At 47.6% G+C, this 22,780-nt stretch overlaps 1 protein-coding gene across 3 annotated transcripts in view; it reads right to left on the bottom strand.

Annotated features, from left to right (window-relative positions):
• The window catches only part of IL34 (interleukin 34), a 353,106-nt gene that overhangs the window by 91,192 nt on the left and 239,134 nt on the right, over positions 1–22,780 (bottom strand). For 2 of the 3 annotated variants that reach the window (XM_069654917.1, XM_069654908.1), the window contains one exon: positions 15,872–16,045. The exons of the other annotated variant lie outside the window; for it this stretch is intronic. In XM_069654917.1, the coding sequence (XP_069511018.1) occupies positions 15,872–16,045 (174 nt within the window). The remainder of the gene's footprint in view (positions 1–15,871; positions 16,046–22,780) is intronic. 3 annotated transcript variants of the gene reach the window in all.

A 22,780-nucleotide genomic window follows, 5' to 3' on the forward strand; every position in this document is an offset into this window, starting at 1 on the left:
CACTGTATGCTCCCTTTCTTTACAGGTTGTGGACCCTTACTGTGTGCCGTTCCTTTAGGCCATTGTTAACTGTATATATGTTCTATAGTAGTGTTGTGCTGGTTTAAGTATTACTGCTGATCGTGATTTGTGTTTGATTTGAAAGGCCTTTAATAAATGTAAATGTATTTTTACACCTGACTGAGAGTAATTTGTAGTGCCCTTTGCTGTGTGTGCTCATTGTGGGCTTTCAATCACCTGCACCCCTCCTGAGACCTAGTCTCGACCGCTGCCAATGCTACCTTGAGTGGTCTGGCTTGTCCAGAAGGTTACCCCGTTCCAACGAACTAGGCTGGCCTTCTGAACCTCTGCCCACCAGGTCAGAGTTCAGAAATCCATCTTAACAAAAAGGTGTACAGCGGTGGGATAGGATCGAAGGTACCCAGTGTTGCGCACTGGTAAGGGAACTCGTATTACACTTACCCAGGACACATATTGACCTTAGTAGTAAAGTAGTGTAAAGTCCAAATGACCTATCTTTAATTATGGAAACAATTACCAGCATAACCTTAAATGCTTCTAGGTCAGAAACATTGGGAAGAATGCTATGTACTGAGAGAGGTTTGCCTGCTCAAGGTACAAAGAGTGAAATGAAGGATCATGGATTGGCAAGAGGTGCAACTCGATGCCATTACCACTGACGAAAGTGCAGAATGTTGTGGGGCTGCTATCACTGACAGATCTGACAGATGTCTTGCTGTACTTGTCCATGGTGCCCATGATGACAGGGATGATGTGATGTCCCAAGCTTCCTCTGCCAGCTCTGATGCTGATGCCATGCTTGAATTCAAGAAACAAGAACTGCTGTTTAAGCAGAAGGAGCTTGAATTGAACATGGCAAAGCTGAAAGTAGAGCAGGTAGAAAAACAGAAGGACAGGGATCACCAGTTGCAAGTGGCCAAGCTTCAGGTTTCAAATGGTGCCTCAAAGGGATCTGGAAATGGGTCTGGTTCCTTCTCCCATCCAAGGTTTCCTAAAGATCTGTTCAGTGTATATGATGAGAAGAATGACATTATGGACTGGTTGAATGCATTTGAGTATGCATGTGAGGTGCAAGAGGTTGTGAATGCTGACAAGATTACATGGTTGCTCAGTCGACTACCCCATTCTGGCTGTAGTGCTATTATGGAAATGTCTAAGGCTGAAAGAGTAGACTTTGCAAAAATTAAAGCAAACTCTCATCTTAAAGTTTGGGAAGACTCCTGCCCAATAGTTAAAGAGGTTTAGAGAGTACAAGAAGAAAGAAGGTAACACTTGGGTGTCCTATGTTACTGATTCCTTGAAGAACTAGACTGGCGGGTTGAAGGCTATAGGGTCTCCACCTTTGAGGGTATGATTTCTTTAGTCATACTTGAACATATCTTTGCATTTTGTTCTGAGCTTAAGCAGCACTTGGCTGATTCAAAGGAGTTAGATCCTAATAAATTGGCCATGGCAGCAGATTTATGGGTGTCACACAGAGTGTCCCATAAGTACAAGACTACTCCTGGTAAGCAGGAGATGGGGGGAAAAGAACAAGGATAAAGAGGGTGGTGGATCTGATAAAAACCTCCTCCCAAAAAGCCCACAAAAAGAAATTCAAGGCTAAATCCCAAGAGAATGTACAGGGTATTGGAAATTATCCTTCCAAGCAGAACTCTGGTTATAGTACGCCTCCCTATGTTCCAAAACCCAGTGGGTCTTGTGTGGCTTGTGGAGCAAATGACCAAGTGAAGGGGTACCCCAAATGTAAGGTCAACACCTTGGGGGTCCACACTGTGAACCTGGCCTTCCCCGCCTATGAGGAGGAAGAGATCACAGGGGCATTCTTCTCCTCAGACTCCTTCCCAAGTAGGATTGAATCTGAGGTAGTCCTAGTTTCCCTGGGTTCCTGGGAGCCAAAAGTCTCAGAGGCCTATGCTAGCTTTCCAGATAACACCAAGCACTACTTTAAGGACAGTGTGCTGATAAATGGGGTTGATACTCCTATCTAGGCATCATGGTATCCACAAAGATCAAAACACTGTATAAAGACAACTACATAAAAGTACTAGAAGCCCTGGAACAGAAGGTAGAGTCATGGATTTTACTTCCAATTTCCCAAGCCGCCCGTATATCCCTAGCTAAAATGGGTATATTGCCCAAGATGCTCTACATTTTCAATAACGTTCCAATGTGGCCCCCAGCCCGCTATTGGACTCGCACTAAGAAAATCATGATCCCGTTGGCGTGGGCAGGCAAACAACCTCGCATAGCATACGATACCCTAGCAGCCACATACAAACACAGAGGACTAGAATACCCAGAAATACAAATGTACTATCTAGCAGCCCAACTACAGTATATAGCGGGCTGGAACCCCTAACACCCCACACACAATGACAGCTAAAGTGGTCTCCCTCCCGGAAGACCTAATGGGAATGCTCTGGGGAAATAGGAGTGCGGGTCTGAGAGATGAGGTTCAGCCGATTGCTGTGTCGTGCAAAGCATGGGAGCGTGTGGGCCCCCTGTTGGAGGCCCCCCCAGCTATCACCCAGAACTACCGATATATAGCGTAAATGGCATCGCGCTTACTCACAAAAAGTCATTCGAGGAACACTTCCAAAGGTTGAAGGTGCAGGCACCTGGAGACCTGGTGGTAGACGGACTGCTCATACAATGGGAGGAGTTAAGAACTAAGGGGGAGCACAACGTGTTGACCTTGCTCCAGTATTACAGGCTCGGAGGGTTACTAAAAACAAAATGGCCCGATTTCCTGATTGCCCCTGTCCCCCATCTGGTCCAACAGTATGTAATCCAGCCTCTTAATATCTAATACACTAGTCTCAACCATTTATAAGATGATTAGAGATGGGAGGGGGATGCAGAGGCAAGGGTACAGGGAAGCGTGGGAGACCTCCTTAGACAAGGCGATGAGTAAAGATCAATGGAAACATATTTGTATGCAAACATGTCAAATTTCACTAAACGCCCTCTACAGACTGATTCATTACACAAGTCTACTACTCCCCATAAAACTCAGAAGATTCTAGCCCGAGAGCTCCCCAGTGTGCAAGAGATGTGGCAAAGAACTAGCAGACTTTTACCATATGGCTTGGGACTGTCCCCGTATTAGATCTTATTGGACAGAAGTTGACGATACAATGAAGGCAATGCTCTCCCCAGCACGGGGCTACTCACCTGCACTGTGGCTCCTGGCACTAATCGAGGGTGAATCCCAGAGTGAAAAGAGACTGTTGGGCATGGTCTCCGGTGTCGCCAGGTACCTTGTAGCTGGAACGTGGGACAAGAGCAAACCCCCCACATTTAAGGCTTGGTTAGAAAATATGAGAATGTGCAAACTTAGAGAAACCAGATACGCGGCGACACTACCCATCACCAGCCGCCCAATGGACTACTGCCCTCCGTTCCAACAATATCAAGCAGACGCTGCCCGGCCAGCACAGTCCCCTGAAGAAAACGGGTGACACTGTAAGTAGACCAACTGCGAAGAGAGTAGAAACACTGGTTTGCAGCTAACCAAGAACTAAGAGGAAAATAAACTAACAGTTGCATGGCGCGCACCACCAGTACGAGTGGAAAGACTATGGACCCTGAATGGTATACTGCTAGTCGAGAAGAGGGAGTAGGGGGGAGGGAGATGGGTAGGGTAGGAAGGGAGGTTGGGGGGAAATGTTAGTAATTGGTTGTAACTTGAAAATCAATAAAGAGCATTTTTTTTAAAAATGGGGTTGATACTCCTGCCCGTAAGGGTAGTGGGGCTAGCTGCACAGTGGTGGATTCTACCTTGGCAATCCCAGAGGAACTTGCCAGAGCTCCTTTGATGCCCACCAAATTAGCTGATGGCCCCCCTCTCAAGTTCCCAGTAATGCCTCTCAATCTTATTATCCATGGTACTATGGTCAGGATTCCAGTGAGCATTCAGAGGCAAGTCCCAGGTAAGGTCCTGCTGGGGAATGAGCTCAGGGACCTTGTCTTGTGGGTGGCACAGCAAAGAGACCATGCACAAGGTCACAAACAAGGGCTTCATTGGCCAAGACCAAAGCCAAGCCCAAGCTAAAGGGGAAACCCAAGGCTAAAGGAGTCAAGAAAGACAAAAGAGAGAATGAAAACATTCACCTTAACTCACCTACCACTAAGGTGGAGGTAGTTGGCCAAACACCTAAACCCGACGAGGAAGAGGTGTTGCCTGAAATTGTCAATCCACATGACCATCCTGAACTCCAGAGTTTGTTGGTGGAAGGTGGTCCTGGTAGGGTTGAGTTCAGTAAACGCCAACGCGAGTGCCTATCCTTGCAAGGACTAAGGAGACAGGCCTGCTCCCAGCTTGAGGGTGAACCTCCTGGGAATCACAGGATTTAGTGAGAAGGTGGGCTCCTCTACAGTGAGCCCACAGAGTCTACAGAATGAGACCACATGAGGTTGGTGGTTCCTCTTGCTGTAAAACCCTTCCTCTTGAAGTTTGTGCATGAAGTCCTCCGTGCTGGTCACTTTGGCATCAAGAAAACCAAGCAAAGGGTATCCATGCACTTCTACTGGCCCAAGATGGGGGTGCAAGTAGAAAGTCACTGCAGGAGTTGTGCCACATGCCAGTTATCTGGGAAAAGTGGCACAACAATCCAAGCCCCTTTGATACCACTCCCAGTTGTGGGGGAACCATTTGAGAGGCTAGGTATTGACATTGTTGGTCCCCATAACCCCCAAACATCCTCAGGCAATAGGTTTATTCTGGTGCTGGTCGACCATGCCACCAGATATCCTGAGGCCATCCCATTGAAGACTGTGACTGCCAAGTCAGTTGCAAAAGCATTACTTGTCATATTTATTAGGGTTGGCTTCCCTAAAGAAGTTGTGTCTGATAGGGATGGCAACTTTATGTCCAAGTATATGCAGGCCATGTGGAAGGAGTGTGGGGTTACTTACACGTTTTCCTCAGCACACCACCTCCAAATCATTGGCCTAGTTGAGAGGTTTAATAGAACTCCCAAAAGCATGATAGGGGCTCTGGAAGAGCCGCAAAAGGAGAAAAAGGGATCTTCTTTTACCATGCTTGTTGTTTGCCTACAGAGAGGTACCTCAGGAGGGTGTTGGCTTCAGGCCCTTCGAGCTTCTTTTTGGTCACCATATGAGGGGACCCTTCGCTATAGTCAAGGAGGGGTAGGAGATGCCTACTCCCCCTACCACTACCAATGTAGTGGACTATATGCTAGCACTCAGAAAAATAATGGTACTCCTAATGGGTCAGGGTAGTGAGAAGGTGAAGACTGGGCAAGCTCTGGTGAAACACTGATATGACCAGAAGTCTTCCCTGATCAACTTCCCACCAGGCCAGCAAGTCCTGATCAGAGCCTTACAGGACAAATGGTCAGGCCCTTACACAGTGGTGGAGTCACTGGGTGAGGTTAACTATTTAGAGGATGCTGAAAGGGCTGGACAGGCTCTAAAAGGGTCCAATGTAAATAGACTGAAGGCTTTCATCCCAAGATTTGAAATAGCTGCACTGCTGTTGGCTTCTGATGTACAGGAGGAGGAGCCTGAACCTCTTCCTGATCTGTTCCAGGGCAGTCCTTCACCAGGCCAGAGTTCAGAAATCCATCTTCACACCACCCAGTGCTTGTGCAGCAGTCCAGACAGAAGAAGATGCACAAGAGTATAAGCCCGACTTCCACACTGAAACATGTAAGGGCCTAATCACCCTCCCAGTGTTTCCTGCTTCATTGCTGAATGAAAGAAACCAATGCAATTGTTTATTCCTACATTAGCAGTCTTTTAACACAAAGACTGTATTTGTTGAGAGTTTATCTTGGCACTAAACGCTTATAGTCGATGTTTATTGTTACCCAAATCAATGGTACTAATTTTATTGACCTCAGAAGTATATGTGGCTGAGTAGACCTGCAGGGATTTGAACTTGGAACCATGAGGTCAAACACAGAGCCTCATAGTAGAAGCAGCAGTCACTGAGCCACAGACCCAGCTTAGAGGCTGAACATGTAATTACTCAGTGGAGGAAGTCTCTACCATGCTGCGCTGGTGTCAGTGCATCATGAGGAGGCCTCACAGCATCTATCCAGTTTGATAGTGGAGACTATCTGTGCACATGGCACCTCACCGTCTGCAGCCCTGAGTACCTGACCGTCCGGAGGCCTGACTAACTGACCGTCCGCAGTCCTGACTACTTGACCATCTGTAGCCCTGACTACCTGACCACCCACAGCCCTGACTACCTGACCGTCCACAGGCCAGACTAGTTGGCAGTCCACAAGCCTGACTAGCTGACCATTCACAGGCCTGACTACCTGACAGTCTGCCGTCCTGACTACCTGACTGTCTGCAGTCCTGACTACCTGACCTTCTGCAGTCCTGTCTACCTGACCGTCTGTAAACCTGACCATCTGCAGTCCTGACTAAACGAACATCTGCGGTCCTGACTGCTTGACCATCCGCAGTCCTGACTACCTCACCGTCCGCAGTCCTGACTACCTGACCGTCCGCAATCCTGACTACCTGACCGTCCAACGTCCTAACTACCTGACGGTCTGACTGCTTAACCATCCGCAGGCCTGACCACCTCACCGTCCGCAGTTCTTACTAATTCCCTGTCTGCAGGCCTGACTAATTCACAGTCTGCAGGCCTGACTACTTCACTGTCCACAGGCCAGACTACCTCACTGTCTGTAGGCCTGACTACTTCACCATCCTCAGGCCTGATCACCTCACAGTCCGCAGGCCAGACTACCTCACTGTCTGTAGGCCTGACTACTTCACTGCCCGCAGGCCTGACTACTTCACTGTCCGCAGGCCTGACTACCTCACCATCCGCAGGCCTGACCACCTCACCGTCCACGGGCCTGACAACCTCACTCTCCACAGTCCTGACTACCTCACTTTCCGCAAGCCTGACTACTTCACTGTCTGCAGGCCTGACTACTTCACCGTTGAACGCACAGTTCAGTTTTTTAAATAGCGCGCCGCCTGGCCAAAGCGTAACATTCAGAAAACGATACTGTAGTTGTGGGAGTACAACCATTTTTAGGAGTGCTACTCAGCCTGCAACTGTTATCGTAGTTTCGTCCAGTTGTTCAGTTTCAGAGCAGCGTCGCCAGGAAAGCCCCATAATTACGGTCAAATAGCAGAGAAACAGTGATACCTAGATATTTGATCTCGTTTGGGGACCATGCAAACACCATAAGGTCCTGTGGAGCTACCGTAGCGTCAGTCAGCGGAAACTCGGACTTAACACAGTTGACCTAGAGTCCAAACAGTTCCAAGAAGAGTTGGACAACCCGCATGATCAGAGCCAGGTTCACAGCAGGGTCAGGGACGTTTAGCAGTGCGTCATTAGTGTATAGCAACACTATTTGTCGGACTCCTCTGCGTGCATGACAATGACGAATATAGTTGGCCAGGGGCTCCATAACCACAGCAAATATCAGGGGAGAGAATGGGCAGCCCTACCTGGTTCCCCCTAGCGATGTCGAACGAAGTGGACAACAGCCCGTTCGTACAGAGCCAGGCCACTGAGAGCATGTAAAGCAGCTTCACCGATGAGAAATAGTGGGGACCGAAGTTGCTTTCCTCAAGTACTGCCCACAAAAATCTCCAAGACACAGAATTGAAGGCTTTCTGGATGTCGAGTGCCACTGCCACCGCCTGTGCCTCGGGGTCTATTTGGGCCAAGATGTCAAATAGCTGCCTCAAATTGAGTGCTGTAGATCATCCCGGCACAAACCCTGCCTGATCCGGATGGATGATGTGTGTCATGTATGGGGCAAGGAGGAGGGCCAATACTTAAGCAAAGATTGTCACATTGCTATTTATCAGTGAGAGGGGGCAATAGGAGCCGCACTGTGTAACTGGCTTATCCAGTTTTAGCAGCAACATTATGACTGCCTCCCACAGCGTAGGAGGGAGGACACCCAATGTCAACAGCCAACCGTGGGGCCAGTCGGTTTTTATAGCACTTATATCCATGGTCAGGCCGTACGAGCCGGGACCCTGACAGACGGAAGTGCCTCAATAGCAAACATTATGTGCTCCTTGGACATCGGCCTGTCCAGAGCCTCCCTGGCCTCATCGAATAGCACCAAGAGTGGAAGGTCGTCGAGGAATGCCTCCACCTCGGATATAGGTGCCACATCTCTATTGGCATATAGCGAAGCTTAGAAGGAGCGGAACACCTGATTAACCGCATGCGCAGCATGCACCAGCACTCAGCAGACGTCCTCCACTGCCGGGATGTGATGAGTCCCATTCTTCATAGTATAGTGAGTGGGGGTTGCGGGGGACACCACTGCAGCCTTCCGTTTAAAAAAAGAAAAGAAAAGGACCCTGCGGCGCCAGTTCCCGATCACGGAAGTGAAAGGGAACTGGCACTGCAGGAACCTAGCGTGAAGAGGAAGGTAAGTGGGGTTTGTTTATGATGGGGTTGTGGGTGGGGGTGTGCTGAGGGTGTGGTGTGGGTGTGTTGTGTGTGTGGGTGTGAGTATGTATGTGTGTTCGCATGAGAAAGGTGCAAACCTTTGGTAGTTCGCACCTTTCTCATGCAAACGTTCCAGTCGCGGCTAATTCGGCCGCAGTTGGATCACTTAGAATCGGGGGCAGTGTGACCCAGAGAACAGTGATTGGTTTATGGGAGATATACAGTTTGTAAGTGAAAGTGAACCTGTTTTTCTTTTACCAAGGATTTCCAGCCTGATGACAGGGAATATTCATGAGCATGTGAATCCATGCCAGACCCATACTGGAGAACAATAGTTAAGGTAAGTAACTTGTTCCTTACTCGCCCCTGCTGTGAGCTGTGGGAGAGCCTTAAACAAGTTGTTTTTATCCATCTGGGGACAAAGCACATACTATGCCCTCCCTGCCCCCTTATGCATTTGGGGCATCTGCATCTTCGCTCCACTTCCCACACCCTTCTTCACAACTCCCATTTTCCTTGCTAACACCACCGGCTGACCCTATTCCTCAACATGCCCCCACGAGCCTTCTACTCTAGGGACATTCACAGACGCCTCTTCACCCCTTCCGTCTCCTTCACCCTGTTCCTCATCAAATGTGCCATCGTCGTCCTCCCCCCTCTCATCATTTCCCAACACCTTATTCTTCTGTCCCAAAAGTATCCACTTATCCTTTCTTCCCTTCTCAATACATGCGTTTCTTATTCCGTCATTATCCATCCTGAGCAAGAAGTCCCCTGATTTCCATTCTTCTGATTCTTGTTCCGACACCCTTACTTTCCTCACTTCTCGTGAGGATACCTGCACCCTGTTCAGCTCTGCTCGCAACTCTGCCAACATTTCTTTGAACTCTCTTTGCCTGACACCTGCGTGTGCCGATACTTCAGGTGGGTGTGCATATGGGGGTGAGGGAGCTGTAGCCTTTGGTGTTACTGATGCTGAAGGGGCCCCTACCACAATGGGTACATAGGTTGGATTTGTGTACCCTTCTGCGGGACACGCTGTCAAGGGATATAATCCCCCTGAGCTCCGCTGGCTCACCACTCTCTCCGTCTCCTCTCCTGTACTTTCCTTCTTTCTGTGTCTGTGCCCCCACCCTGTCCCCTTGGTCCTCTATGTCCTGAAACATTCACCACACGTCCAAAATGTATTTTCTGTTCTGTAGCTGTTTCCCCTTATACTAAGCTACTGAGAATGTGGACATATGTTCCAAGACGCTCTTATTGTGGGAGGCGTGCTCTGGCCACGGACAGGGCATGCTCCTGTCTCCGCGACCCACTGCTTATGGTATTTTTCCACCCTGTCACGATACAGTGGCAGGGCCTTGTACATATACTCTATTGGTGTTTCTCCCTCCATGCTGGTGATGTCTATGTCTTACTGACCCCGCAAAGCTGTGCTGATATGCCGCGCACGCTGCCACTGCTTGTGACAAAAAAGAAAATGAACCCCCCCTTTTTCTGTCCCTCCATGTACACACACACACTACTTCACACAACCATCCCATGCCAGACCACGCCACGGCACACAAAATGAATGCCCCTGTTCTTCATTCAATAAAACACAAATACAATAAGCTAAAATAACAACCACTTCTTATTCCAGGCCCAATATTTACACATGGCGCACTAATTATATTTCTGTATTCCTCCTTTAAATAATATATTTTATCGTGGTGCCCCCTTCCCTCCTCTACGAGGAGGGGCTCTCTGCCTTACCTTTGCCTTACCCTTTCTTTACCGCATAATGCCGTACCAAAATAATCTCTTTACAATCCAACAACCACTAAGAAATAGCACAAACCACACCCACGTCACATCAACAAACTTGCGCTCCACGTGTTCAAGCCTCGCACACTTCCCCATGCATCTGTCCCCTACTGGTTATCGCTTACAAGAGTCTACTCATATGTGCGTGCTCACCCAAATTCCTCCGTCACAGCGTTCCAACACCGGCCTGCACTCCACTCGGAGCTGCGTCCTGCTTCAAAGAGCAGAGAGGACTTCTCTTACAATGGCTCCTGCTAAACCACTCGGAACATGTGTTTTTTTCAGGATCGGACACTGTAGGTGGGCACGGCTCCTTCTGGAGAAGCGGCCTGGAAGCCTACGCAAATACAGGGGCACTGGGATCACATCGGGGTCACCAATTGAAGTCACACCCCCGAACGCTCAAACTCAAAAAAGTACAGCCTGCTAGGGAAGAAAGGCCCAAGACAATCTTGTAAGCATAACAAGTTTTAATCTCACAAAAAAATGAGAGCAACAGTAAAGAACTCTGCTGGCAAGAACATTCTGCCGAAAAAGGGTACAAGCAGAGGCTTAAGAGGAGACACATCATCGTGACGCAATACCATACAGTAGAAACCTGCACGGCTGGTTGGTGTGCGCCCTAACAGGATCTGCCTGCTTCATAAGGGATGCCAGGTCATTGTTTTCAGCCCAGTCTGTCCGTCTTCCATCACATAGGTGCTGCAGCGATTATCTTCTTCTCGCTGACGAAGGTCAAAGAACAAATTAACTACACTCCTAACACAATGCTACTTTATCATTATACTGTGCACCTGGCATGCTTTAAGACTGGCACAAAGGAGGTTCTGAGGCACTCTGACCACCAGACACCCATTTCACTCACTTCCATCTGCGCCATGCAGCTCCAAAGTCTCCACCCTCATTTTGAACTATAACTTATCCCTCCCAGCACCTTGCAATACAAATCATATGATTGTAGCTCAAAGACGTGCAATGTCCATTCTCTTTGAACATTCAAGACTTGTTACTTTTAGGGTTGGTGGTCGAGGGTCACCTGGTGCTATGGAATTCAGCGATCTTGGGGCTTAGTCAGTTATATGGGCTATAACTCATGGTCGCCTGGGAGTGGGCCGAGTCATGCTTTGGCCAGTGTGAGATAACATGCACATCAGGCGCAGGTCTACGATCGCGGCCTTGTAGGGCACATTCCTTTCGGGTAAAAAAAACATCTTTGCAACACTGTTAGAACAATGAATGAGCTTTATGGCGGTTGGGGGTGTGGGTTGTTCTCATGGAGTTCGGGGCATGGCTGGATGTTTCTCTCATCTCGCAATTAGGGCCTAGTGCATGAAAATCTGCAGTTGCCGCACAGGCCTTATCTCCTAACTATGGTTACTAAGATCTACGCAAAATGGCAGTCTTGCTCGCGCTCTGTGCTACACTATGTGGGTTGATTATATTTGGGTGGGGTCCTACCGCCGCCCCTCCTCCCCCTGGTCCATCATTGTGCTTCAAATGCAACTTGCCTTACTCTAAACCGCTTAGGGGGGTGGGACGGGGACGCCGCCTTCCCAACATTAGCCAAAGGGCAGAAGAAGGTGGCAAAAAATGTAGATTTTGAAACATTAAGACTGGAGGGAGGAAGAATGCCCAAAAGGGTGAAGAAGGTGACAAGGAGAGTGGGGACTGGAAAGGAGAGTATACAGATCAGAGATGGTTATGAAAGGGGAGAAAACTGGAAGAAAGAGATACTGAGATTTTATAGAAAAACTAATTGCGGAAATTGACACCTTGAACAAAGAAATACGAGCAGGTGAAACTGAAATGGTAGATGTTGAAAGGGAGCCAATGAGGAAGCAGAAGCCTGGAAAAAAGGCAGGCAGAGAAATTAATCTGCCATGACTAGAGTCTGCGATTTTATGGAGAGGAGCTTTAGGACAAGTAGTTGCCCTCCTTCTCATCCTGTCAAGCACACCTGCTCACATCCAGGACTATGGTAGGTGGTATACTTGCTACCCAGACTCCTTATTCCTTTGCTACAGGAGATTGACGATTCCACTAAGAGAAAACCTTTTGAGGATCAGAAAGCGGGGATCCCAAAGAAAGACAACTGACAGCAGACCAGTATGACCAGGTCACAGAAGAGAGGGAGAACGAAGGGGAACATCCCAGTGAAACGAGTACTGGCCAGGTGTGAGGAATTCGACCATCCGCACAGGGAGAGTGCGCTCGCCTGGGCTTGTTTTTATTTTTTGATCTATGAAAATGAATGATGGGAGACCAACCTCTGAGAAATGAGTGCGACCATTCCACGCCCATTTCATCTGATTCCGTACCAAACACATAGTCACCTGTACTCTGGGAAGACACAGCCTACAGATTCCGTCTTCCCCTGTCATATTCACATGGAATGTGACAGCCCTGGGTACATCAAAGCATTCCAAGTAGGGGGAGGCACACCTTCCTCCAGCCATGAGCAGCCTAATTGAAATATCAAAGGCTCCATGGATCTGCATTCCTTTGTTCTCTGGCTGTTGGCCGTGCATAATAATGAGAGATAATTGAGGCTAGCCTGCCGAGTGGGCTTTGGTTGCCGGAGAGCCAACAGGAATGCGGGAATAACACCGCTTTGGTGTGCAATGGGTCCATTTAACGCTAGTTCCCACCCCTCTGTATGAAAGGCAGTGAAATGCATGTCTGGGTCTACTATTTACCATAGGCAAACCACTGCAGAGCTGAACCCTTTAAGGGGGGAGAAGTATGTGGATTGAGCTTTAATCAAGAGTCACAGAAGGCTCAGTTAACCAGAGAGACACTTTGATCTACAACAGCCAGGTAGGTGGGTGGGACCTAGGTATATGCTGTCACCCCCTTAACTGTCCTTTTGCAGAGCACGCTGGTCCTGACTTCATGCATAACAGAAGATTGTTGGTGGGGACCCAGGATTGGTTCATTAAGTTAGGCTTAGCCTATACCAATCGATGGGGCCCATTTGGCTTTAAAAGACAGCTGAACCCCTCACTTAGCAGATCATCTGAAGATTTTGCAAGGAGTAAGGACTCATTTGGACCCGAGCTGAAGGTACAGTCTACCTTACATCTTCCGCCAGAGAAGGAAGGTTAGGAGTTCCAAGAGGGAAGCAAGATCCCTCCTCTAAACATCTCCCAGGGAACAGAGAGAGGTATCAGACTCAGAGGACCCCTCCAGCAGCTCCAGAAAAGGTACCCAGCCAGCACACAACGTGCCCTGGTATGTTCTGACGGCAAGTTCCCTAGGTGGGAAGTGCCGGAGAGTCTCTGAACAAAGGACAAAGCTGTTGCCTGATAACACCCTCCTGAGCTTTGGGATGTCCTCCTTAAAAGGACACAAGCCCTGCAAAGAAGCTAGGAGGAGTGCCACACAAGAATCATCCAGCGTCCATCTTTTTAAGCACAATTTCGAGACTGTTGAGTCCTCGAACTGCATCCGGCTGCACCACTGACTGTTGTCACGTCGCAGTCACCAGAGCCGTCCGAGATGCCTTAACCAGCATTCCAGATCCGCCAACCAGAACGTAGACAACAATTCTTGGTCCTAAGCCGCTGCACCAGACATCCTGCAGACGTCTGTCCAGTCTCGCTTGACGAACTGCCTGTCGCCTTGTACCTACAGCTGTCTCCCACCACTAACTCTTGTCTCCAGGGCTGCAAAACGCGCTGGAACCGCCTGAAAGCTGTCGAGCACCAAGAACATCTTCGGCACCAGGTACATTGTGGTTCTGCCCCCTGGTCCTTCTTCGAAGGCCCCTAGAGACAGTTACGACCCTTTGCCCCTTTAGTGCTGAAACCAAATAATCTTGAACTGTAAGACTGATTACTTTACCAACTACCCTCCTGTCAGTATCCAGAGTGCATCCCTTTCCTTTGTGAAACTGTCTGTCCTCTGTGTTCCTTTACAGCGTGGGTTGTAATTGTAGTGTGCTAGAACTGTCTGTTGTAGTAATAATAAAGTAGATATTTTTATACAACCTTGACTGGACAGTCCCTTTTATTATTGGGTAATAATTGTATTTTTGCTGTCTTGCAACGAACCAACGATCCACAACCTTGCGGAGATAAGCCTGCCGTTCCGTCCACGTTGCCAAAATTGGACAAGGAGGTCTTATAATTCACTTGTATTGTAATCTGCTTGGATCCCGTTCTGGTGTACTAGAGGTGTGGGGTTGATTGATGGTTTAGAAACCGATAATAATCCATGGACCACTGGTGCCCCAGAAATTGATCCGTCACACCAGGAGTTACCAAAGAACCTGGAAGAAGCCATGTATGACTTCCCCTTGTTAGCAAAGCCCTGGGAAGGGAAGCAGAGGAACCACCCAAGACTAGAGAGAAGCCATGTCTGAACTTCTAGATTCCCCAGACTTTATGTTCAGCCATTGAACCCTGACATTTCAGTTGCACTTTATTGATACGCCGTTTATTGCTTTATTGCTACTCCATTTATTATTTTGCTCTACACTGTCAAAGTTCCCTAAGAAAACATCTTACACTTAGGTTTTCTGTGTTTGGTCATTTGCTCCCCATCACAGGCGTGACAATGTACGTAGACACACTAGAGTTACTGTACATATTTCATTGGTTAGGGGTCCCTCAGGCCCAACAGAATTGGTGGCGGTATGATAGTGCTTTGGTATCCAAGTGAGGCTCTATGAGGCAAATACATCATGCATGCCAAAGACACTCAGGTAGTGCTCCCTAGAATACACAAAAACCAGGGTTACAATAAGCCTCGTCTGTGCGGGAAGAAAAGATGGCGCTCATTTAAGGGAGGGGTACGGGATGAGTATTGCTCATTGTCATGTTTTGTAAGCTCATGACCTGTCACATTATGGAGCCATTTACACACATATAAGTGGGCTCATTATGAGTGAGCCGGTCCGGTAAAAATGCCAGAATAAATACCAGAAATACCAGCTCAGGCATTTTTTGGACCGGCTCACTTCAAGTCTGCCAGAAGGGGCTGAGATCTTACGCAATGCCTGACCTGCCGGTAGATAAATGACCGAATCACCAGTGCAGCAAATGCTGGTGCTTGTGATTCAGTAGTTCCCAATGGGAACTTACTGCCGTTGTCGGCACCTGTAATATCCCGGTAAAACCAAGCTATCCGGCGCTGGTAACAGTAAGGCGGGTTTGCTGGTAACTCACCAGGTTACCGGCAAACGCGTAATGACCCTCATTGTGTCTGTATGGCTTGCATCACCTCTCCCAAAAAGAGGGGTTTGTTGAGAAATGGTCACGACTATGGAAGGAAGAGCAGAAGCACTGGTAAATAGGATGTTTACGAGTTTAGGATTAGAGTAGGTATTTTTTCTCTAGGCATCAGGAAACATGTAACAAAAATCACATCAGTATCCCAGCCCATGAAAGGAAAAAACACTGTACCACAGCTGCTGACGCTACTGCCTGGTTATGAAATTCCACTCCATGAGTACACGGGTAACAGTATTGTTCTAGGGTTATTGGCAGCATCTGCTTACATAGGCGCACTGCACTATCGCTATCGCAGGACAGAAAGTGCCCAGGAGTAGGTATTGAACTGAGGTAAAGTGTGGTGGGGTCTCCCTTTTCTACTGGAGTAGGGATTTGCAAAGCATTTAATTACCTGCGGCTCGGGCATGTTTGCCACCATAAGGTTGATGTCCTCCTGCAAGCCTTTGGTGAAATTCCAGGAGGGGTGCTTGTACGGCGTTAACACTGCGAGAATCTTCCCAAGAACCTTTTGGCTCACTGAACCCCACAGCAGACGCAGGTCATCCATTTTGACTTGCCACTCCCTCTGCAAAGAGACAGGGTAGAGCATAAAAGGTGAGACAAATAACCAGTTAAATACAATAGCCTCACAGTGGCCTCCAGCCCAAACCATGCCACCAATCCACCAAGATGCCTCTACAAGTCTAACCCATCAAGGGCCTAATCCACTCCGTGGTTTCAGGATATTGATACAAAGGGCATTTAAATAGAATGGATATAAATGGGAGCAATAGACAATCTGGTGTGATGTTACTCTTGAGGCCCCGATTTGGATGCCTCTGCTTCACAATATGGCGCAAGTGCAGGGATCTCCCTCTCTACTGAAAATGGAATCCATACACTAATCTAATCTAATCGTGGGTGGACTGGGAACCAAAACAGGCCCTGGAAATAAGCTTCAAAGTGGACCTACATTGCACATTTTCAGCAAGCCCAACCCTTTTCCTATGAGAAAATGTGGAAATAAAATAGGTCACCATACAAAAAAGGCCAGGATGCAGAGGCCTACCGGGAAATCAGAGTTCCCCGCAGGCCAGTACACCCCTAAGAATCTGTCACACACTTCCTTATTTACAATTTATATATGATTGTGAGGGCAGTAGGTTTTTCAGAGATTGTAAGAATGGGCAAAGACTCAGAGAAAGGGCACCACCTGGAGCCTGAAAGATCCTCTTCCACACGGTCACGTGAGAGACACAGAAAGAGGAAGAGGCATGAATGGATCTCAGAAAAAAAGTCTTCTTGAAATATTTAAAATAACTATTAAGGAAGAAACAATCAAACTCTAGCAAAGGTATGGACACATTCCCATTCTTCATTCACCTCTTCATCTTCAGCTACTTGTAGTTCTTTGGATGACTTCTTGTACTCAGTGAGTGAGGAACGGAAGGGAAAATACTCGCGACAATGAGGTGTGGCTACAATTTTGTTCCAGGTAGCTACACAATGCGATCTGGTCTTCCTCTTCTTATCGAGGTTAAAGAAGCAATACTTGGAGAATATAAAGAACCAGATAACACTTCAGTCCCCAGATATTTGGCAAAGCTCTACCCATTGAAGTGGGAAAGAGATGTTCATGCCACAGAACATTCAGATGGCCACTATTCCTCTGAGCATGGTTGGGAGGTTTTCAGTTGCCCTAGAGGAAGCTGTTAAAGATCCTACGGACAGGAAAGAGAATGGGGCCCTGGTAAATGCCCATGGGGAACCCATTTGACATCCAGGATAGCGATATATTCCTTGTGCACCGCGGAATCAGCCCTTGGGGGCAAACAATCCCTACAAGACACAAGAGAAAGGAAGTGATCCTCTGCCGCGACTCCAGACTGTCAAATCACAAGTAGAATTTGTTTTGGAATTGGCATATGATGGTGACTCATCAAAAGACTATGCGGAGATTCCATCAATCACATATACCTTGTGGTCTTCTACTTCGACTCTTCTTGGTTGACTTTTTTGGTGTGTGTGTGTGTGGGGGGGGGCATTATGGGGGAAGTGGTGAGGTATGCGCAGGGTGGAATATATTATTGGGGAACCCCTCATTAAAAGAAAAAAATGAGGAATAAGTTGACCAAGAAGAGTTGAAGTGGAAGACCGTGAGGTAAATGTGGCAAAAGACAATTGCTATGAAGATTCCTTTTGAGGGTTGGGTGCTCTTCAGTGACTCTGTTGAGAACAAAGTCCATCAAGTTTTTAAAATGGATAAGCACATGGGAAAATTCAGGAAGAAGACAAGGACCAGACCATCATTCTCCTCCAAGAGGACCACTAGACCTCAGGTCCCTGGTCCAGGTTCCCGCATGGGAGCTGGGAACTGGCAGAGTAGATGTCCCTCATCCCCCACAATGAAGCACAAGTCCTGACACTAGACCAGTAGGCAGGTCACCTGAGATGGCTCTAGGACAAATGGTCGTCACAGTCTAGAGATCTTGGGTCAACAGACTGGTATGATGGGGGTACAAGATAGAATTCTCCTCCACACAGAGACCATCGGGGACCATCTGTAGTCATGTCCCTGGGGGACAAGTCAAGAGGGCAGAAATGCTTCAGGCTATTCCAGAGTTGTTGCTGAAGAAGACTTACAGATGAGTACCTTCACTGGACAAGGGGAAGGGGAAGGGATGTGCTCCATTCTATTCTTAGTTCCCAAACCACTGAAAGAAGCTCCAACAGTTCTTGAGGTTTTTCTGTAGGTAAGGGACACTACCAGTTCAGAGTCTTCCCGTTTGTGTTGAAGTCACCACGTCTGGTGTTCACAAAGGTCATGGGACTGAATGTTGCCTCTCTTCATCTGCAGGGGTCTAGGTGCTCCCCCCCCATTTTGATGATTTTCTGACCAAGGCATCACCCTAGGACCTCTTGGTTCAGCATGTGGAACTAACTTGCAGAATGTTATCATGGGGTTCCTGATCAACAGGGCCAATTTGCATCTTCTGCCGTGTCAGGATCTCCAGTTCATTGGAGCAAGGTTTTCAACTGCAGAAGGGAAGATGATGCTATCAGTCGACAGGGAGGACAGGCTGCAGGAATCTACTTTTGAAACCTCCGGGCTTGGCAAGGGACTCCTGCAAATACCCAAACTTCTGAAGGGATTTCCAATAAAGCAATCACTTTAGACCCTTGTTGCCACAGACGCTGGATGGGTTGTGGAGCTGTCATTCAGGACCAGCCTTACCAAGCGTTGTGGACAGGGCAGGAGGCATCCAGCTCCTCCAATTGGAAGGAATCAGAAGCAGCATCAGGGGTCCAAAGAGCATTCACCCCAATCAAGGTGAATGCAGAACAGTGTCTTATGTCAACAATCAGAGGAGTCTATGCTCGAAATCCCTGGGGCTTCTGGCACAAGAATTGGAGAATTGAGTGCAGTTCAACCTCCTATCCTTAATGGCAGTAAACCTCAGAGGAATGTAGAAATCGGTAGCAGCCTAGCTGAGCAGGGTTTTGAACATTTGCAGGAAATATGGGTTCCCCAATGTGGATATATTTGCATTCCTGCAGAATGTGATTGTCTGCGTTCAGCTACAGGTTCCCAACCACAGGTGCCTGGAGGGTGGATGCAATGTCTATAGTTTGCCCAATTCGGCTGCTTTATGCCTTCCCTCCTCCTCCGTTGAACCCAAAGGATTTGCTGAAGGTCAGGATCTCAGAAGCAGATATCATATTAGTGGTCTCATTTTGGATATGCAGAGGTTGGACTGGACCTAACGATATCGCCAGTATTTCCCCACCCCAGGTCTAGGGATCCCTGATGCCATTCTCATGGGCTAGAATATTCAAAGAAGTTGGTATGGGGGCTTGGAAGTTGAAAGGGAAAGGCTAAAACCCAGAGGGTTATCTATGGAAGTAACAAGTTCCGTTCAAAATAACAAAAAGCCTTCAACCATAAAGGCATATGAGAGGCAATGTGGAAAATGTGAAGCTTGGTGTAGGAATAGGGGTGTTTCGAAAGTCTTAGGTCTGGTTGGTTTCAAGCATCCTGCAATTTCTCCAGCAGTTTTTTAATTTGGGTTTCGAAGTGTTTAGATTGAGAGCTCAGTGTGCTGCCATTCGTACCCCTCAGAGAGGTTGGTGGGAACGACTCACAAGCCCAGGAGTTAATCAATAGGCCCCTGAAAAGGTTCTCCCTCTCTTGGACCTACACTTGTTTCAGGTTTGCCTCCCTGGTATCTCCCTCTGGTCCTCAGAGCCTTGCAGGCTGGCCCGTTTGAAACTCTGGAACACATTTCGGTACATTTTCTAACACTCAAAGCCATTTTCCCAGTGGCCATTACTTCTGCAAAACATCTGGGGGAAATCTGGACTATAACTTGCAAATTTCCATATCTGGTTGTTCACTCTGATGCCCTGTTTTTTAGATGTCACCCATCCTTCTGAAAGTGATTTCCAAATTCCATAGATCCCAGGAGACTGTCTTCCCATCCTCCCATCCGCCCATTCCTAACCATTTCTCCCCAACAGAACTGGGATGGAGTAAGCTGGATGTCCGCAGGGCAGTCCTGGCCTATCTAGGGAGGAGAAGGGTGTTTTGTTACTCTAGTAGCCTCTTTGTCACGTTTGGTGGGTCCTCTCCAGGTAGACAAGCTATGGTCCCCATGATTAGCCAATGGCTGAGAGAAACGATCTCCTTGGCATATGAGTCTTATGGTTCGGGCCCCCTTCCTGGAATACAGGGAAGGTCAACACGGGCTATGGGGGCCTCATCGGCAGAGGAAGAGGAATTTCTACTTAACACAGTTTTAGGACTGCTACGTTGTCAGACCCTAACACGTTTATTTATTTAAAAATGTTATGTACTTATAAAGTGGCAAAAGCTCTCAGGCAACGGGGCGCATCACAAAAAACTGGGTTACTACATAAAAGATGTATACAACCTAATCTAAACTGATCACCTTACTCATGATGGCCCTCATTTACCTGAAGAGGAATGTATTTAGGCTCCTTCTGAAGGCCCTATAACTGGGCTCGATTCTAAGGGGAAGGGGGAAATTATTCCATTCCCTTGCTGCCAGAACGGGGAAAGCCCCGCCCAGCCCAGTTGCTTGTCTTTGTGGTAGCACTATGATCCTGCCCAAAGCCTCTGATCTCAAGGGGTGATATCATGCAATCTTTTTCTTTATGTATTCTGGTGCTGTACCATAGAGACACTTATGCAACAAACTTAAGGATTTGAAATGAATCCGATCTTCAATCTTTAGCAGAAGGAGGTAGTTGGAAGCAGCTGACTCTTGACTAGCTTGCCAGAAATTCAGTGTGGCTTGACGACTTGACGACTGTTTGCTACATTCTACGAAGAAGTGGATGAAGTTGTTAGGTCCTTTCCTCGAATTCCTCGAATTCGAACGTCTGATCCGAGAGACAGTACACCGTCCGGGGCCAAGACCACGGTATGGAAGATTTCAGGGCTGAACGTCTTGGTGGAGCCAGAGGTTACGGCAGTGGCTGCTGGGACAGTGTGTTGCCAGCGCGTTGCCTGAGTGAGACGCCAGCTGTCTGTGAGCATCGGAGGAAAGGCTGGTCAGTTGCTCAGTGAGTAACGGAGAAACGCAGTAATTATGTTGAATCCAGCAGTGTGTAGTGTGCACTAGCAGCGTGCATCACTACTGCTGGCTTGTGGCGTATAGGGGTTTAGGGTATCACCTTGTGGTGGTTAGGGCCGCCAAAATATACAATCCCTTGCCCGTTTGTCAAGCGGCCTGCTCGATCAGCGCCTTTGATTAAGGCCCTTAAACTGGCTGATGCAGTGGCTGACCTTTAAATAAGGCATAAAATCAGAGTTAAAGAATCTAAAGTTCCAACAGCAGTCAATGTAATTCCAGTTGGGGATATAACAAAGCAGCTGCCTGCAGAAAAGTGCCTGGTTCCTGTAAGGTGTTGCAGAGAATGTGGGGCTAAGGCCCTTTGATCTGTGTACACAAGTAAGCTTAAGTACTGGGTGACTATGCTAGCTGCTATTCTTTTAATCGAAAAGACTATTAGTAGTGTGTTGTCGTAAAGCACTACTATATAGTGAAGAAGTTGTGCTCCTATTGCGGGCAACGGAACAATTGTAGATCAGCTAATCTCTACAACTATTTAAAACAGTCATTAGCTGTAAAGAGAAGCACTGCAATAGGAAAGATGCCTGCCTGTAAGAAGGGCGAGGCGTCTAATTATAATTTACGAAGAAAGAATGGGAAAGAACGTGCAGTGAAATCGGGAAGAAAGGATGAAGAAAGTAAAATTGAGAAATTTGCCCCTGTAAATGCAGGGTCCATTACTTCTAATTTTCATCCTAACCCGGGAAACCCGGGAAAAGAAAAGAATCTCACTCCACCAGAGATGGGCGATACAACCAGCATGAGCAGTAATGATCTACACGAGAAACAGAATGAAGAAGTTATTGACAACAATTCATTGTTAGAATTATGTTTGTCAGTGCAAACATGATCAATGGTTCCCCCTATTGTTATGGAGGGGGACTCACTGAGCTTGCTGACTAAAGATAACCATGAGCCAACTATTCACGTGGAGCAGTTGTCTATTTCACCAAATTTGGCGGCCCTTGCTGATCACACTGTAATAGAAGTCACTAGTGATTCCTTTTCTTGTCCAAATGCACTGATGGAACTAAAGTCATCGGTGGCCTTGCTCCAATTTGCCCTAAAGATCTTATTGAAGATGTGTGGACGAATATTGGAGAATATCATTAATCCTGCTCCCACCATCAATACTAACCAAAGCTTGATTGAAGAGGCAGAGGGCAATTTATCTGAGGAAGTAAGGCTGGCTGTGGAACCTAATATGATACAGATGCCAGACACAAACGGGGATAATAACTCTGAGATCTATTTCTCTCGTAAACAGCGAAGACTAGGTAAAAGGCCTGCGATGAGAAAACGGCCTTGAATGGTTGCTTCTTCTCTACCGCCTACGCTTCCAGTGGAAAAGCAGATCAAAAGAAACTAAGAAAAGAGCGTCAAGGGCTAAAAAACACAGTCAGATGAGTGAAGGTTGCCTAACAAGTTGGTTAATTCCTTATAGGGACGAGGCACCAGTGATAGTGGAAGAAATTACGGACCTTTGCCGGTCCTCTCTGGAAGAACAGCCCGATAAGATCTCATCAACACCACTCAGTACACGGCAAATCGAGGCACCTAGAGACTAAACAAACTTGATGGCGGCAGCCAAGGGGTCGGCATCAGAGGGGAGTAAGAATAATACTCTTTTAGTTAAGAATTTGTATCAAAGTAGTGACCACGATTGGCTCACTCGAACCGACTTC

The sequence above is a fragment of the Ambystoma mexicanum genome, chromosome 1p, assembly GCF_040938575.1.
Source record: "Ambystoma mexicanum isolate Mex_15411 chromosome 1p, UKY_AmexF1_1, whole genome shotgun sequence".
NCBI lineage: Eukaryota > Metazoa > Chordata > Amphibia > Caudata > Ambystomatidae > Ambystoma > Ambystoma mexicanum.